The sequence below is a fragment of the Fukomys damarensis genome, unplaced genomic scaffold (assembly GCF_012274545.1).
Source record: "Fukomys damarensis isolate Sample0158 unplaced genomic scaffold, DMR_v1.0_HiC HiC_scaffold_33, whole genome shotgun sequence".
In the NCBI taxonomy this organism is placed as follows: domain Eukaryota; kingdom Metazoa; phylum Chordata; class Mammalia; order Rodentia; family Bathyergidae; genus Fukomys; species Fukomys damarensis.
In genome coordinates, this window is record NW_022900945.1 from 44,328,387 (window position 1) to 44,347,995 (window position 19,609).

The window sequence follows — 19,609 nt, forward strand, 5'->3', positions numbered from 1 at the left end:
TAGTTGCCCTGGCTCTTCATCCTGTTAATTTAGACTACTCTTCCTGCCCTTTTAATTTTTTTTTTTTTTTTGGTCTCTTCATGATATTTTTGAAGAGTCTAGGGCAATTGCTTTGTGAAGTGTTCTTTTGAAAACTACATGTAGAGATTAAAAGATAGCAGACTTTGTTAAACTATTTCCTTTCTATAGTTTTTACTTAGTTTTATAATTCAAAGTTTTGAGAAGATAATAAGTAGTTTTTCCAGATTAGGTTTTTTAAAGAAATGAAAATATTATTAGACCAAAAAGATTGTTTTATTTTAAAGAGGCTTTAGGTTTTTCTGTTGTGTTTTATTAATTCTTTCATATTTATTGTGCTGTTACTGCTGTAAGTTCTTCCTGTTCTTACATTTGTAGTTCAGGGACTGAGGCAGACAAGTACTGTAATTAGGCAGTTGTAGTATAATGTGATAAGGCATGTAGGTCCCTGTATAAAGGGATGATGGTGTCCGGGAGAAGCACACAAGAGGGGCAGATTACATAGAATGGAGGTGTAAGAGTGTATGAGACAGGCAGTCAAGGGACTGGGGGTAGGGGAGCATATTCTAGAGAAACTGATCATCATGTGAAACCACTAGGAACAGGAGAGAACCTAACATTGGAGGAATGGGACTCACAGTGGGTACAGAGTGTGGATGTACTTTTTTTTTTGAGACAGAGTCTCCCTTTGTAGTTGAGTCTGACCTGGATCTCGAACTCACAGCAATCCTCCTGCCTCAGCCTCCCGAGTGCTGGGATTACAGGCTTGCACCACCACACCCGGCTTGGATGTACTTTTTTTTTGCTGTTTTCTTATGGTTTTATTACCTGCTTGGTATGCTAATTAAGTTCATATCTGCTTGTTTTTTAAGTTTGCTTACTAAGATCTTTCATTTACTGTATTTCCTTGAATGTTCAGATTTCAAACTATACAGTTAAAAAATGTGGTTGGAGAATTTTTGCATTCCTTTCATGGTCCCCGCTATGGTAACCATTTTTATTAATGTCTTTCTTAATCTCCTGGTATTTCTGCTTGTCATTATATAATTCTTAGTTCATTAAGGATACATAACAAAGATTTTGTAGCCTGGACAGCTCAAATAACATTTATTTCTTACTTTCTGGAGGCTGGGAAGTTCTAGATCAAGGTGCTAGCAGAGAGGATGCTGGTGAGGACCGGAAGGCGGCCTTTTTGCTGTCTCCTCACCTGGCAGAAAGGAGTCTGCGTGGCACGTCTTTTGTATGCCTACTATCCTGTTCATGGGGGTTCATCTTCATGATTTAGTCATTTCCCCAGGGCCTTACCTCAGACCCGTTACACTGAGATTAGATTTCAGCATATGAATTAGGGAGGAAGAGAGGTCTGTAGCAGTAGCTCTACCTCTAACTCTCCTTAGTGTGCCTTCCACACCGATTGTATCATTGCCACGCCTCAGTAGTGTACCTAGTATATTTGATGTCCAGAGCAGGCAGTTTATAATACACTCCTCCTCTATATGACAAAGGTGTTTTCAGTGGTAACCATAAAACATAACAATAGGTAGAAGTAAGATGTAAGCATTGTTTTCTTTCATACAGTGTCGAATATATGATCATGCTAGTAAAAATAAAAATGTAAATACTACATTACAAAAAATGTTTAAAATATCTTTCATACAGTGTCAAATATATGATCATGCTAGTAAAAATAAAAATGACTACATTACAAAAAACGTTTAAAATATCTTTACCAGAAGATTAAATTTACATCGTTTTTTAAAAACTTGTAAACTTTTAATTTTTCTGCAAAATCCAGAAAGTGACTGAGTCACAGTAAACATTGGTGCTGTCTGACCCACTAGTTTATAACTAACTGTGCACTTGGATAAACATTTCCCTTTGGTCTCTTCCAGGAATGCAAATGCAGCATCTTTGGTTGTCTCTCCACAGCATTCTCCAAATTGTTATTATTATTTTTTTGTATAATTGCCTATTTCCTTACATTTTATCGTTGTATAGCTAATTACCTTAGCCACTGTTTCCAGGTACTGTTCTTTAAATAAGAGATTAAAATTTTTGTGCTTTATTGTTCATTGTTGGTGGCTGATTCTGGCTGACTGCAAGTATTTTTGTGACTGATTAACTCACCTAAGACTTGTACGGAGAGTGGGGAGATAACCTAGGAAAGAGAAATAATATACAGCTGAATTGTTTACTTGGAATCCATTGTTTAATTGTAGGATTATGTGTATTAGAGTGCTAGATACATGAACTGTGCTCAAAGGAAGCATGAATGATTTCAGAACATTATAAAATTAACTTCTGAAATGAATGTTTAACTGAAACCATGTGTAGAAGCCAAACTGGGAGTTTGCCGCATTCACTTCTATGTATGATTCAGAGTTGAGAACTACATAATAAAAACATGCTATCATGAAGCTTACATATATGATGTTGACACTCAACAGTCACTATAACATTTATTTAAGAGTTTAGAGCACAAATGGGAAAATGTAATCACTGACGTTGTTCAGATTTGCTGGTTTGCAGTGAGAAAAAGCCAATCAATTCTCAAATTCTCCATGCACAGTATAGCCCCTAAGGTGGTCCGCACCTTGATATGCCACTGTACCCACCAGCAAGCATAAGAATGCCTGTTTCCCCTGCTCCTCCAAGTGCAGCATTGTTGACCATTTCCTCAGTCAGTAGGTGAGAAATGGTATCTCAGTGTTTCCTTGCTTAATATTTATCTTACGACTGCTGGCAAATATCTTCTTATGAATACAAAGGTCATTACATTTCTTTTTCTGTGAACTGGTTAGAGCTTTATTTTGCAGGCCTTTCTGGGGACATTTCCCCTCACCCTTTAATTTATAAAAGGAGAGATATACTTAAACAGAAATTGTATTTAAAAAAAAAAGCCAGGTACCACTTTTGGCTAAATTGACTATATTTATGGGGAGCCTTAATATACAACATAATATTAAAATAATTCTGTTGCCCCTTGCAAGGTTGCATGTTGTAGCCAGACTGAGGAACAAAAACAATCATCGATATCTATATCTATCTATATCTGTATCTATCCTGAGAAACCTATGACTGCTGAAGCAAAACATTTCAAATTGGACTCTGCACTCACATGTTTTTATACATTGACTTTCTCATAAAATCTCTTCAAAGATATGCTATCCTCAATTTTTTTTTTGGTACCAGGGATCGAACTCAGGACCTTGAGCTTGCGAGGCAGGTACAGTGCCACTGAGCCAAATCCCCAGCCTCTATCCTCAGTTTTTACAAATTACTGCTATAAAGTGAAAGGAAACATCATTAGTGGTTATTTTAAATTTTATAATATACTTTTACATATATATATATGTTTTATATAACATGATTATGGCCCTGTTAAAAATTATTGATTTAATCAATAAAATCATTTACATAGATTTCTTCACTGAATTGGCTAAGTAATTTAATTAAAACAATTACACAAATATAACCTTACCACCTAAAGGATATTCATGCTTTGTAAGAAAAATGCCATATTTCATTTTTTATAGGTCCAAAGTGATGTTGGTATCCCAGTTATTCATCATCATCTGTGTGTGTGTGTGTGTAATACTGGGGATTGAGCCCAGGGTATTCACGCTGACCCACATCCCTAGCCTGTTTCTATTTTGAAACAGGGTCTTCCAAAATTTCTAAGTTGCCCAGGCTGGGTTTGAACTTGAATCCTCCTGCCTCAGCCTTCTAAGTAGCTGTGATTCAGTTTTTATGGTATATATAAATAGTTTCCTAAAAACAAAATTGAGCATTAAACTTTATTTTATGTCTGTAAATTCTTTTAGTTTATATAGATAATTATATATTTTTGAATTTATAGTTACAAATAAAGTATACTGACCTGTTTGTGGTTTTGTATTTTTAAATTATAAAAATAGTAACATTTAAAATCACCTATAATCTCCTCATTATCAAATATATAATTATTTGCCAATTTTTTATTTTTTAGGGTCTCTTCTAAAATAATGACAGCTGATTCTTTAAAAATCCTGATCATTAAGAATACTTTTCTCTTCAGCAATGGTTTTTAAACCATTCTCTTTTAAATAACAGTACTCTTTAAGAGCATAAAAGATGGACTTGATTTTAATTTTGAATTTAACTATGTTATCTGATGTTAACTGAAGTCAAAGTGCAGTGAATTATACTACAGATGCTGTTTTAATTGTGTAAACCCTCCATAAGTTGGAAATATCATGAGTTGATAATGTACTTTACACCTAAACTCCTGAACAGCATGGCTCAGCAGCATGGGAGACTGGAATGTCAGTTTCTTACCCTTGTGTCATGTGCTTGGCTCCAGCTCACTGCCTCTGCCCAGCATGGCAGGAAAGTGTCACACTGCATATCACTAGCCTGGGGAAAGGCCAGAATTAAAATATGGTTTCTATTGAATGGCATTGCTTTCCTGTTATTGAAAAGTTGAAAAATCCTAAACTAAACCATTGTACGTTGGGGACAATTTTATTGATTGGGGAGTCTATTACCAAGTATATGAATTGTAAATATGCCCCATAATGCCAGTAATAAGGTAATACAATGTAATAATGTAACGTATACCAGCATTTCTTTCATTTATTTATTTATTTGTTTGTTTATTTATTTATTTATTTAGACAAGGTCTTGCTGTGTATTTCGGGGCCTGGCCTTGAGATCACAGCAATCCTTCTGCCTCAGCCTCCCAGGTGCTGGAACTACAGGCATGTGCCACCATGCCTGGCCCATGCCCGCATTTTTGAGGCACTAAAAAGTGTTGATGTTCCTCTTTACTTGAAATTAATAATAGACTTGCGGGTGGGTACTGGCAATTTGAACACAGGGCCATTACACTGAACTACATCCATGCCCCTCCTACCTTTTAATTCTCAATTTTTATCTTCAGACTGGATCTCATTAAGTTGCTGAATTGCCAGGCTGGGCTAGAACTTGCAATCCTCCTGCCTCAGCTTCCCAGCATGATTACAGGCATGTGCCACCATGTCTCGCTACTAGAGACGTAACTGTGATCATTTTTGTCACTCTATAAAGCAGTAGCTTTTGACTTCCTATCATGATAAATAAGGAGGTGTGAAGATTGTACCTGCTCCCTCTACCTACATATTTTTTGTGTCTTATGCATCCCCTGTTTGTTTTTCACTCACAGTAGCAATATAATATAATACTTGCCTATCTACAGCAGTGAGAATTACAAGATATTCTTTTGACTTCAACCAGAGAGCTCTGGATTATTCCTTTCATTGTTCTCTGAAGAAAAGGATGAAATTCATTCATTCATTCATTCATTCACAGTCATCACTACATCACAATTCTACAACTTTTTGTTACCAAGCAAATTGAGTACAGAAATCATATGTGTCTTTCACCATGGAGTTGTCTGTCACCTTAATCTTTCTTGACTTTGTCTAAATAATACCTTCCTTTGGGAAGCTTTCAGACCCTTATTTAAAGAAAAACAAAAGTAAAAACTGGAGAATTTATAATGCAATTGGTTTTCTCTTTCTTGAGACTGGGGAACCTTTCAACTTCCAGTCTTTTTTTGATTTTTCAGATTTCTTTGCACTGTATTCCTTGCTTATTGTTTCATTCTTTTTTTTTCCCAGAAATCCCTGTAATTCAAAGTTTGAATCACAGCACTTTGTCTGCAAGTCTGTGAGCATTCATTCACTTCAGATCTTGCTTAATTTATGTTTAGTGGTTCTTGAATCTGCTTCCAACTTCACCAATCCAGTTTTCTGCTAAGCTGATTCTTCGTGTACTGCTTCTACCACCTGCATTCATTGGGCACAACTAAATTTATCCCGTCTGGTTTTAATGCCCTGTCACTGTTCTCATCAAGCTGTTGATCCAGAAGGCCCACAGTGACTGTGTCCCGTCCTCCTCACCCATACTTCAGCCTGTTATCTGGCCACACCCACCAGACACAATATTCTCTTGGGTACATACACCTATGAACCTTGTAACATAACTTCTTAACTGGGTGTCGTAGTTATTCATTTATATGTTTCTCTGATACTGTATAAACCTGGGCAGGTACTATGACACAAAGGGCAGGTATTTTTATGTCCCCAGTACCCAGCACAAGTGCTTGGCATTTTATTACCCTCATGTTTTATTTAAGGAGAGGTTAACTTTTGTCACATGGTCTTCCTTGTTTTCCTCTTTATGGGATGTGTTTTTATTACAGTCAAGCTGTTATTTTTCTCTTGTTTGTTTTCTTGTACATAATTTACTGAGTCTTAAGATGTGGTCTTACAGTAACTTACCCTAAATTACTCTATAGTGTATTTGACCCCTCAGTCTGGGTTCGGGAACCATTTCTGAAAGTGACCTGTGAAAGGTCCCCTCACTGTTCAGTAGTCAGATTGCAGGCCTCGGTCAAGCAGGACTGGCTTCTGTAGCCTAGTTTGTTTAGCCTGAAGCCTGAAATTGTGTCCAGCTTTACCAGTATGCTGGGCTAAAATTTGAAAGCCAGCTATACTCAGCCACAGTGAGTACAGGAGTCCTCCCCTGTTTTAATAGCTTACCTCCAAGATTATTTTGTGTTCTAATTCTTAAACATTTAAGAAAAAGGGGGGCTTTATTAATTTCTATAAAATGATGTGTTTTGTTTTTAAACCTCAGTATTGAAAATGAGTAAAAGTTCTCCGGTGTCTTACCTCTCAGAAATAAGCACATTAGAATATATTTTTGCATACATACATAAGAAATGTGAGTACCAGTTTCATAAATGGCATCGTGCACAATTGCTGTCCTGAAGTGTTTTTTTGGCTTACCAGGGTGTTTAGATACCATTGTGTATCAATAATCAAAGATGTGAAGTGTCTCATTTTTTGTCGTTAATCATCATTACCTGTGTTTGGATGTTTAATTTTCATATAAATAATGCTGTGGTAAACATTCAACATATATGTTTACATTTGTGTGAATATTACCTCTGTACAGCTTTTTTCCAGAGGGCATGCCGGTGTGTGTTATGGATGTCGATGTGGCCAAGATGCCTGTCAGAAAGTTGTACTAACTTATACCCCATCTGCAGTGCATGAAAATACTTTTTGCCCCATTTAGTTTTTGTCATTTACTGTCTGTGAGCTAAAGACTCCCAGTTCACAGCTCTAACTTCAGATCTTTTCTGTTCTTAAGCTATATCAGAATTTCTAAGACATGTTTTTGGAAAATGTCTTTTTGATTAGAAAGTATGAATCTAAATTTTTAAGGATATAATCAGATTTCTACTTCTGATTCCTAATTTAATTTTATATATATACTTAAAATAATTTAGAAATACTACTTTGTTTACTGTTTCATGAAAAATTTCAGTTCTTTATTTTTTTGGTATTTTGTCAATACTCGAATGACATACTTTTCCAGATCCTCTCCACCTCCCTTCCAGTTCACGTGAAATATGTGAATTTGAGTCTTTGCAGAATTGTTTACCCCAACCTTTCTGGGTGTATTCATGATTCCATAACCTAAGCATGTACTGAATCGTCTTTTTTAAAAAAATTATTTTTGGTACTGGGCATCAAACTCAGCACCTTGTGCTTGCAAGGCAGGCAGAGGAACCACTAAGCTAAATCCCCGGGCCGCTGAATCACCTTTTTCAAGAGATCATTGAAAGATTGCTGGGCAGTGATACCTAATACAAGCCATGGTGAAGCAATACAACAAGGAATAATTACTACACCTTTTTGTTTTGCTGCTACTGCTGCTCCACCCCACCCCTTTCTTTCTCATTCTCTTACCAGTGGTATCAGATTACCTCTTGAAACAATTATTGGCTAATGTGTCTGTTCTGCATAGTAGTGTGAGCTTTTTTCAAAATAAAATAATTCATGGATCATTCTCTGATAATTTCTAAGTTTCAAATATAAGATGGCTTTCTCTTCTCAGAATAGTTTTGGGTGTTAAATCTCATTCTCTCATATTTTCCTTCTCTACTACCATTGAGAACCTAAATCATCTGTCCTCTGGACAGAGGCCCTCAGTTTTGACTGTGTACCCCATACCTATCCTTGGCCCCTCTGTGTGTTCGCCACAGTTACATTTTTAATATGCCAGTCTAATCTTTTGTTTGCTTAAAGCCTATGAGTGTTATTTCTTGACTACCTTCCCAGTGTATTGTGCTTCCATGTGGCTCTTATCATTAGCATGTGGGCCCTCCAGCCTGCTGTAGATTACATAGAGCCTCTGTTTATTCAGATGTCTGAAGAGGTAAAACCTAGGGAGGAACCTGGAAGCCAGAGTAGCTATGTACAGGGTGCTTTCTTTCCCTGTCTCCAGCTCCTGCCTGTAAAAAGTTTGGGAAATGAAGGTAGTAGTTTCATTTGGTTCTCTCTTTGCTTTAGGGTGAGCTAATGATCAATTAATGGTCACCCAGGCGCAGGTTATATACCTTTTAATTTGTAGAGCAACATTCACCATTCTACTCTCAATTACTCTGATCTGCAGCTTTCAAGTAACATTGCCTGCTAACTTCATCCTTCCCAGTTAAGAACCTTGGACAGAAGAAAATTCTTCAATGAGTTCCTCCTTCAGTCTTGTTCTGCCCTCTCAGAACTCATGCAATAAATTGGGGGCGTCAGTGTGGCCTTCCAAAATTTTTTGCACCCAGAGCCTGAAAATTGTGCTGGGCTTAATTGCCTGTTATCGCTTGTATTTTTCGGAACTGATACTTGGGCAGAGTATCGTCAGAGGTTACCTAACTACCTCCCTCCCTTCTTCTCTCTCTCTCTCTCTCTCTCTCTTTCTCTCTTTTCATTAGTTCTTTCTCATTTTATTCTGTAATGGAGAGAGAGCTTTTTTTAAACTGACTTATATGGTCGTCTTACCTAAAAGACTCTCCTGGGGTCAGGGATTTAGTTCACTGGCACAGCGCCTGTCTTGCAAGCTCGAGGTCTGGAGTTCAATTCCCGGTACAAAAAAAAAAAAAGACTCTCCTCTGGTTCTTTAACTGATATTTTACATAACCGTATTTTGTAAGCATACAAAAATTCCTTTTATATGTGTTGATCAAGCAGATTAGAAATGGAAATACTTAAATTATTTTGTTTGGTGAATAAGTGTTGATTCTCCCTGGAATCAAATTACTTTGGATGTAAAATATAATTTTTAGGTCTCAACTATCTACCTTAGAAAATTTCTAAGGATTACTGTAAATGTCTATTAAAAAAAAAGAACTACCAGAGGGAAAGAGATCATTAAATTATTCCTGTAATAGTGGTTAATTAGCCTGCTCTCTGAACTCAGAGCTTGAGATTGTTTACATAATGAATCCACTTAAAATGCAGAATGATTTCCATAATGGTCATCTCAGTGGTCATCTCCACCTTTTCTGGGTAAGCGTGGTAATCACATATATCTGTATTTCCTTTCAGCTGTCTCTTTATCAGCTGTTGTAGTGAAATGTCGGCTGTTGTAGTGAAATATTGATAAGAGATCTTCCAGTTTAAGTCTTAGACATTTTGTCAAAGAATGTAACTTTGATTTGCAAAGACTGCTGAATCCATTTATTCTGTTTTCAAGGAAAATGACAGGGCACAATAGATGGCTTTGTACCTTCCTGTCAAGAGGATGAAGCGTTATTACTATGATTCAGTTATTGGTATGCCACCCAGGCATTGCTTCTCTGCCATTATAACAGGTGTGCTAATGATTTCTGAAGTGGGTGTCACAAAGAAAAAATTGTAAATAGCCTCAGGGTAGCACTTTTAAAATAATAGTTTAAAAAACAAACAAACTAAATCTACATATTCCCAGCAAAAAGTTTAGAAAAGGAGCCAGTTTTAATAATTTACTCCTTCTTTCCTCTCTGTTCTGCCAGGAAGTTTTCATTGTACTTTAATTTTCCTAAAATATGACTTTTAAAAGAAAATTTGTATTATTTTGCTGTGCCTTACCTAACATGATTTTCATCTTATTTTTAAATGTAGATTCTAGTTCTATAGTTTATCAGTTGAGTTTCCGTTACAAGAAAAAGTGGCTGCTGTTTAACATAGGTATGTTGAAGAAATGAAGCAGTTGGTGTGGAGGGTACAGAAGGGTGGGGTGCTATAGGCCTGGTGTAATTGCCTCCAAAATGAGAATACCTGTGCATAGATGCAACAGCGTTTTCCTCTAGGGCACCAACTCTGTCCTATACATTTCGTCCTGGCCACTTGTCTGAATGTTTATTATTATTTGTAAGTATATCATATACAGAAATACTTGCTTTATTTAAGCAAATAAAGACCATAAAAATGTAGCATAATGATGGGATTTGTTTATACATAATTGTTGAGGACCAGAGGAGAATGAAGGCCTAATTGGCCTCCTCTGTGAGCACAAAGGAGAAAGGCTGCACTTAAGGATGATTGCATATTAGGGAAAATTTAAGACAGCTGAGGTTAAGTTGTTTACCAGAGAGTGTACTGGAAATCAGATGAATCCTGTGTTACCTTGATTGCTCGTGCCCATGTTTGGGTCAATAAAAGTGAGGCGCCTTGAAGGCTCTGAACTCCTCTGCCAACTAGGAACTGAGCCCCCTGCCTGAATGTGGAGCTGCCTCTCATCTCTTTATTATTCATCCTTGTTTCAACCCTGGGTCAGGGAGGAACAAAGTAGTGGCTCTGGGCCCTAGAACCAGGCAAACCAGGTGAGCTGGCTACAGGTGGTGCCCCAGTGTGGAGCTGGGGACCCGGGGTCCTCTACACGTGATTTCAGAAAATTAAGAAATTTCAGTGCTGCGTTAATATGGAATTATACACAGTAATAGGCTTTAGGGGGGTGGTGGTTGCAAAACAGGCGCCAGAACCACTGAGCTAAATAAATCCCTGGCCCTGAGCTTTTAAGAATGGCTATTTTCAGTATGGTACAGTTCAGGTTTTTTTTTTTTTTTTTTCAGATATGTAGACTAATTAAACCAAAAAGTTCTTTCTCCAGCAATGCTCCCAGTTCTTCTGATTGTATGTGCATTAAAGAATTATAAACAAAGTAGATAGGGAAACAGGTAGAAGATGAAAGAAAGAAGGGGGGAAAATCTTTTTGGGGTGTGTCCAGTGTGTGCAGAAGTAGACTTGACCTTAAGATTGATCGATGTGCGGGAAGGGCCACACATGAAATCTAACCAGCACATTTCTCTGATGGCTGCTTCCAGGAGCCCGCGGAGAGCGGATGCTCCTACTTTACACGCTCTGGTGCCATAGTGACAGAGGCAAAGAACGTGGCTCCTGTCCACAGGAGACGTCTGGCTGGTGAACAGTGGCTGCAGTATAATGCAGAAGATGGCAGCGTTGCCTGGCTGCTCCATGTGTTTCTTCAGACTGAAGTTGAGAGAGTAATGAAAACTAATTTTAAAACTGAAAGGGCTCAAGAGATTCCAGAGTATTTAATGCTTTTCTCATTTGGGATATAATGTAATTATTTACATTGTTTTAAAATTCATTAAGTTCTTGCTTGCCTGTAATGAGAATGACATACTTAGGTTGTGTAGATATAGACCTTCTAAAGATAGAAGCTTAGATATACTCTTTTATAGATAGAATATAGAATAAAAATCATGAATGGCATTTGAACATAAATGTAGAGAGAAAGCTGGAAAGCTCCATAGTTGTTAGCTTAAGCAATTATGAAGGGCTTTGCTATTAGACCGAGCTCCTTGATATTCTTTTTGAATTACTTTATTGTTACAAGGTTCTACTCAATGCTGATCCCTGGAACTCTTTGTTTCAGCCTGTATGAACTCTTACCATTTTGTAAGAGCCAGCTCTACTGGATATTTTTCAGTTCCTTGCCCCACCTCGGTTTCTTTCTCACCTCAAATAAGTACCTGAGTATTTCTTACTCCCTCTACCACGGTTTCCCTACCCCTGTTATGTTTATCTAGTGCCTATTTCTCTTTTCAGTTGCAGCTTCAAACTTAGGATCAAGATTATAGATTTCAACAGGGTTCTTCTTCTTTTTCTTTTATATCTCTGTTTGAAATTTCCTAATCAGTATTCATCTTCCCTTTGAGAATGTGGCGGTGGGCGGGGGTTGGGGATCAAACCCAGCGGCAGTCTGCCACTGAGCTACATCCCCCGTTCTCCTCATTTTTTATTTTGAAACAGGATCTTGCTGAGTTGCCCAGGCTAGCCTTGAACTTGTGATGCCTCTGCCTCGGCCTCCCAAATAGGGTTACAGATGGTCCCACCTTGTCAGGCCTTCTGAGTGTTTAGTTCTGTTTAGGTTTATGCTCACTGTTTTACTCTCAAGTGTCTGCTACTATGTAACTGTTTCACCAAAAAGCAGGCTCTCATAAAAGAGTAAGCTCTACTTTATGCTCTACCTTATGCATAGGGAGCAACTCCTCAAAAGACACACACATATACCTTTACCTAGAGAAAGACATTCTAGCACAGTGCTTACACCATTTATAGTGCAGATTCTGAAATCAGACTGACGGGTTCACATGCCATATCTGTCCCGTATTAGCAGTGTAACCTTGGCCAGGATGTTTAACCTCGATATTCTTAAGCTTCTTATCTATAAAATTAGGATAACACCTGCCTCATGTTATGAGGTTGTCACGAGGAGTGACTTAAAACACACAGCATAAGTATACAACAATAGTAATAATAATTCTAAAATAACGGTCCTAGTCATCAGCATTCTTTTTCCTGTTCTCATGTTGACTTTTTCTCTGGCTATAGAATTGTTACCTATCCCAGGTGGAGCCAGAAGACAATAGTTTTGAGTGGTTAACTTATCCTTATTTTATATTTCAGACCAGATATCATTTTGTGAATACATTTTAGAATGTTAATAATGGACAGAGTTTGAGGCATTGGCATATAAACTATAAAAGTACTTTTAAGATGTATAACATCTTAGAATTTATTGTAGCACTTTGAAAGTCAAAATCAGATTCCTTTTTTTTTTTTACCCTGGTACTGGGAATTGAACTCGGGACCTTGAGCTTGCCAGACATGCACAGTGCCACTGAACTAAATCCCTGGCCACTCACTTTTGTTGTTTAAGACATAGTTGTATATAAACTATGAAAGCTGTATCTGCTTTACCAGTTAAATGTTTACTGACTTCTTAAATTTTATGTATTCAAGGATGAAAAGGCTCAAATGAACAATTGGAAATAGAAAATTAAGCTGATTCACTCACTCTTTGTGCTAGATAGTAGGACTAAATCAGTAGAAACAAACCAGGCTTTGGCCTTCAGGTAGCAGACAAACATTTAGGTATAATGATGCATGACATATTTTTAATAACTTCTGGGCTATAGATTTTATTATGAAATGTTTAGACACTGAGTATCTAGAACAGCCTTGTGAGCATGACTTGTGTTTCAGATGTAATGGTTAATCTTGACTTGATTGGAGTAAGAGATGCCTGGCAAGGTGGTTAGTTGGTGAGGGTGCTGAGCCATTGAGGAGTTCATAGGTAGAACAGTGTATTAGGAGGTGGGGCATAGGTGGAGGAATGGGTCACTAGGACATGCATCCTGTCCTCTGACCTTCATCTCAGCTCTTGCTCTCACTCTGCTTCCTGGCTGGTGTGAAATGAGCACCTTTCCTTTATCACACCCTTCTGCCATGGTATTTCTGACTTAGTGCCAGCACAGACCTCTGAAACTATGTGTCAAAACAAACCGTTCTTCCTTTAATTTATGCATGTCAGGTATTTTGTCCCAGCAATGGAAAGGTGACTAATATACACAAATAGAAAACAATTTGCTTGCTTGCTTTTAGGAACCCTCCGCCCTGAACCCAGTAGCCAACCCAGCACTCTGTATATCTGTCTCACCACTTTCATGGAGCCTTCCTGTACTGTAGAGCTCAGGAGGTAGAGGAAGCAATGTGATACCCTGCTGTTCTGAGTGTAGGTCTACTGGGAAACAACTACTGTACTTACTGAAATAAAGTGTGTTGAGTTAGCTTTATTGAACTGTTGTAGAGGAGGTCACCAGGTTGTCTTTTGTATATCACAGCAAGAACTGGACATGATTGTGTACATCCTTTGCCTTTGTGGAAATCAGTTTTAAAAGTTTATAGCGTATGTCGGGCATAGTCCTAGCACTTGGGAGGCTCAGGCTGAAGGGTCAGGAAATCTAGGCCAGCCAGGGCTAAATTACAAGTTTAGGGCCAGCCTGGTCTACATAGTGAAACTGTCATCCCCCGGAAAGTTTATTGCATAAGTAGATATGCTTCCAAGACTAGAGAGTTCTAAAAGAAACATTTTGCATAGAAATTCTTATGTAGGCATAGAATGCTGTGAAGAGCTCGGGTTTCTTAAAGGATCTACATGAATGACAGATGAAAGGAGCACATAAGCATCATAGTTTACATAGTACTAAGTAGATTTTAAGAAATAAACACCTAAGAATGTTATTTTTAAAGGCCAGACCTCAAAAGGAGCTAAGATGCTTCTGAGAGCATAAAAGAACATTTAAATTTGTGTTTGGAGCAAGAGCAACAAGAAGGAAAAGTTTCATTGTCTGAAGAAGATAATCTTATCATCCACTGTTTTTAGAGAGAAATCAGATCTATACCATTTCTGTTTTGCGTCTAGTATAATTTTGAAATACCACAATTACTTTTCCAACAGTAAAAAGTAAGATAAGCAACCTGAATCAGGAGAAATTAAACCAAAAGGAGATAAGATAGTTGAGTATTGGTTTAAATGAATTGAAAATTTTAAGACTCAAATGAATTGCCTACCAAGAGCTGAAGAGACTTAGGCTTCAGGGTTACTGTCAGACTTCACAAAATCATGGAGCATATAGGAAGTGCCAGAAGGCTGGAGAGAGACAAATGCCCGAGTTTCCAAAAAGGAATAAAATAGATTATGAAGCACAAGCCCTATTTCCTAATATAAAGTAATCTGTAGCAGAATTTGAAGAGATTATTTTTTTAAATGTAAATATTTAGAGAGGAAGGAATGATGACTGTGTTAGTTTTCTAACACTGTGATAAAATACTTGAGAAAGTCAGTATAAACAAGAAAGGTTTATCATAGCTTCCAGTTTCAGAGATTTCAAGCCATGTGGTCAAGTGGTTTGTTACTGTGGGACTAGGGAGAGGAATCGTGGCAGAAGAGCATAGTGAGCAGAGCTGTTTACCTCATGACAGTAGGACAGAGAGAAAAGGGCCAGGGACTGATTACAGTCCCTGGGTCATGCCCCATCGTCTGCTCCCTTAGGTGAGCTCTACCTCCAGTTTCCATCACCTTTCAGTAAGTCCATCAAAGTAAAATCTCACCAGAGTGTGAATCCATGACTGATGCTGGAATCCTCGTGACCCGGTCATTTCTTGAGAGCTCATCAGCTGGCATCCAAGCCATCAACACATTGAGCCTTTTGGGGGACATTTTAAATAATGTCTAACAGTCACCATCGTTCGTTGTGAATTCCTAAGAACAAGACATATTAAACTCTTTTTTCTCTTTCCAGTTTTGTAATTCTAGATTAGAGAATAGTAAAGACATGTTGTATCTTGACTTTAGCAAGTAGATGACAAAGTCTCCTTGTAAAATAGATGATGAAATATGGGTAATTAGACGATTTACAGGTGTTTGCTTGGTCACACCTATGCCAGCATGCCAAATAATAGCCAGTTGTTACACTGGTTCGTCAGAGAGAATTGGTGGTAAATGTTAATTTGCATATGTTCAGAAAGTAGAGATTTGTAATTCTGAGTTATTTTGACTAAAGACGTATATGTTGGAACTTGCACCTGGATATATTTATGTTATAGACATTTCTAGCCAAGCTATATATTTATTAGCAACTATGTTAACCTCCTCAAGTGTATGTGTTCCATACACTTGAAATGGCAAGTTTCTGTAAACTAACACAAAAGGCAGAAGTTCAGTATATAGATATTCTCAGTCATGTCTTTTTGAATTAGTGTTTCTTCTGGCCTTCAGTAATACCACAGTTAGCTGCCTATTCAAGATATTTATACTTTTTTAAAAAGAATTGCAAACCAGGCATGGTGATACATGCCTGTAATACCAGGCTGAGGTGAGAAGATTGCAAGCTTGAGCACAGCCTGGACAATTTGTGAGATCCTGTCTCAAAATTTAAAATTTTTACAAAGGCTAGGGATGTAGGGAAGGATGGGGGCTGTAAAACAGAGGTTGAGTGCTTTGTCAGCACGCACAAGGCCCGGGGTTCAATCGCTAGCAGGCTTAGCTGAAGGTGGTATGAATCCCAGTGGAGAGCAATGGACCATGTTCTGGAGGTATAAGTGACAAAGTTGCTGCTGGAGTAGACCTAGGTACAGAAGTGAAAAGGAATCGAGGATGCCATCTAGATTTGAAGATTGTTCCACCAGTTGATAGTACCATTATTTTCTAAGACTGGGAAAACTTGGGGAGAGGAAGATGTTGTGGGAGGGTGGAAGTAAGAGTTCTGTTTTGGCTGTCTAAAATTTAAGGTGCTTGTTTGGAATTTCCAAATATATATGCAATATTTATGAATGGGTTTGATGAGCTTGGAGCTTGGTATAGAGAGGTCAGTGTGAATTTGGAAGCTTTAAGTGTATAGGTATATTTAAAGATTTGGGACTAAGTGAAATTACCATGGGTATTTGTCATATTCTATGACCTATACCTCTGTCTCCTACCATGTAAAATTATACTGACATTGAAGTTCAGGTACATGTTACAGCATATATAGTAATTTGGTGCTAGCCAACTGTAGTGGCACATGCCTGTAATCTCAGCACTCTGGGAGTCTGAAGCAGGAGGATCACAAATTTGAACCCAGCCAGGTTAATTTAGCACTTAGCAAAAAACTGTATCCAAATAAAATATAAGTGGGGGGGGGGACAAGGGATGCAGCTCGGTGTAGGCCCTGGGTTCTACTTCTAGTACTGCAAATAAATTAATAATACTGCAATAATTGTAATTTGGTGTTTTTAGTATTTAGTCACTTGCTAAGTGGACATCTAACAGTTATGTTGTCTTCTGTTTTTTTGTAGGCAAAGTGATTAATAAAGATTTGCGACATTACCTGAGCCTTCAGTTTCAAAAAGGATCAATTGACCACAAACTGCAGCAAGTGATCAGAGATAATCTCTACCTGAGAACCATTCCATGTAAGTATATGCTGAAACAAATGAGACCAAAATATTCTTATTAACTAATTAAGCATCTAGAAATAATCTAGTAGGTCTCATGACATTTTAAAGACTAACTTGGGGATAAGAATGAAATAAAAATTGGATAAAGAGAAAAAGGAGAATTTTCAGAGGACTTCAGGGGTTTGGCTTTTAAAAGAAAAATGGGAAGATTTTATATTATGACTGTGCATCTTGTTAAGTAGATTTGGTTCCTAAAAATCACTTTCTAAAAGCCTATAACAGTAACTTTTTAGCTCTTGGTGCCTAGTACATGGAGAACAAACATTTTTTAGAACCTGACCAGCTTTAAAATTTCCCCCTTCCCCAGTGAGGAAAAAAGGAAGAAAAGAAATGGTACACGTTGCTTTCTTTGTTGTAATCTATTTGGAATTTTTTCTAGCTATTGGTTTTTATATTTTTCAAAAGGTCTGATTATTCTGCTATTTTTTGGTAAACATATAACAAGAAATCACATTCTTACACTCTGGCTTTGATTATTACAGGTCTTGGAAAGAATAAGCAGTAAACACTAAAGGGCATGTAAGGACCTTTATTTTCCTCTTCAATATATTTGTTAACTCCTTGTGGATACTAGTTTCATAGTTCTTTATTCTTTTCCTTCTTCTTAGTCTTGTAGAAGTTCCTATCACCAGAGTTTCCTAATCATGCTTTAAAAATATCCCTCTGCATCTCCTTAAGCCTTTGTCCTTTCTTGTATGGACTTATCTTCTTTTCCTTTTGTTTTTGCTTTAAACAACAAACAACATTGTGCAGTGGCAAAGAGGTAGGTAAAACTGAGTTCAAACTCCAGACTCTAGCATCTTGGTAGTTGCTTCACTTGGGCAAGTTGCTCTCTCTAAGCCTCAGAATCCCCACAAAATGAGAATAGTAGGCCTCACCTCATGCAGTTATTATCACTGAAATGAGAAGGCATGCGTGAAACACTTGACCTAGAGTAGGCACTCGGGCAGGTTGTCCTCCTCCTCCACTCTGACTGGATGCGGCCTCTCCTTGTCACCTCTGTCCACCATCCTGGACCCCTGGACCAAAATCTGACCCTGTGAGGCAAATTAAACTGAACCTTGCCTCCTTTAAGTTGCAGGCATTGAGTATTTTTTCTCAGTGGCAAGAAAGCTAACCAGTACACCTGAGGTATCTTTATTCTTGACTTTTCTGGGTCTGTTTTACAGATAGCTCTAGACTTTATACAATCTTAAACTTTCCTCCTCTTTTTTTTTTAAAGACAAGAATATAGTCCAGTCTGGCCTTGAAACTGCAATCCTCCTGCCTCAGCCTCTCATGTGCTGTGATTATAGGAATGTGCCACCATGCCTTGGCTTGGAACTTTATTAATGTGTTCATCTTTAGCTTGGGTTCTGCCATGTTTTTCTATTTTGCCATATGTCAGTCTTATTTAACAAGGCTTTTGCTTGTTAAGAGTCAATTTTTGTTTATTTCTTTAAGGAAGATTTGTATCTTCGAATGCTTAGCTCTTTAGTGTTATATTCTTCTTCTCCCTCCACTTTTTGCCCTTACTGTAAATAATACCTAAAATTATTTGTTCATTTCTTCTTTCTCATCATCTGATTTCAGAAGTACCTTTTTACTTCTTACAAGGTAATTAATAAGCTCATTCTACTTTCCATATGCTTTCCTTCTTTCCTGATGTTTAATAGTTAAGCTGAATCTATATTTGCAAAGCAAATAGGCATTAATTACGTTACTATACTGTCCCTTTTGTAATCATTTATTATTTTGTGAATAAATACATATTTAATCTTAGCACCAATTCTCATTATTTCTTAAGTAACTGTGGTCATCTAAAGCTTGTTTTCTGTTGGAGTTCCCAGAATAAGTTCATAGGATCATCTTGGCAGTTTTTCTGTGGCCTTTATACTTTCATGTTTGCTTGGATAGATATGACATTTTTTGGCTCTTATTTTCTTGACTATCTTGTTAGTCTAATTGTTTTCTGGCATGAAAAATAGCTCTTAAAAAGTCTGACAGCAACTTGATTTTCATTCCTTGTAAGTAGCTTGGTATTTTGCCTGCATGTAGAATCTAAGGATAACATTTTTAGTTTCATAGCTCTATAGAGTCCCTTCTTCCCTTGTTAAAACAGTGAAATAAAGATACACTTTCTAAGACCTGTCTCTTTTACTGCCCTCTGTCACTTTTATTTGGACTTTTTTATTTATTGTCCCAGTTTTGCAGTTTCTCCTTAGCGTGAAATTTTGTCCTGAAAGTTTATTTAGTTTTCATTCATAGAGCCAAGCCATTGCACCTTTTTTAGATCTTAATGGGACCTCTTAACTTACCAATTGAAATGTGCAAATTTCCTCTCTAATCCTAGAAGCAACGATATATCAGTAGCAGTTATCACACTAACCTCTAAATATCATTCTTTTTTTTTTTTTTGGTACCGGGGATTGAACTCGGGTCCTTGCTTGCAAGGCAGG

At 37.5% G+C, this 19,609-nt stretch overlaps 1 protein-coding gene across 3 annotated transcripts in view; it reads left to right on the forward strand.

Moving 5' to 3' along the window:
- Positions 1–9,582: 9,582 nt before the first annotated feature.
- The window catches only part of Magi3 (membrane associated guanylate kinase, WW and PDZ domain containing 3), a 101,210-nt gene continuing 91,183 nt past the window's right edge, over positions 9,583–19,609 (forward strand). For all 3 annotated transcript variants that reach the window (XM_010631266.2, XM_010631267.2, XM_010631268.2), the window contains exons 1-3: positions 9,583–9,697; positions 9,987–10,052; positions 17,010–17,126. In XM_010631266.2, coding sequence (XP_010629568.1) covers positions 9,601–9,697; positions 9,987–10,052; positions 17,010–17,126 — 280 coding nt within the window. In that variant the 5' untranslated portion in view covers positions 9,583–9,600. The remainder of the gene's footprint in view (positions 9,698–9,986; positions 10,053–17,009; positions 17,127–19,609) is intronic.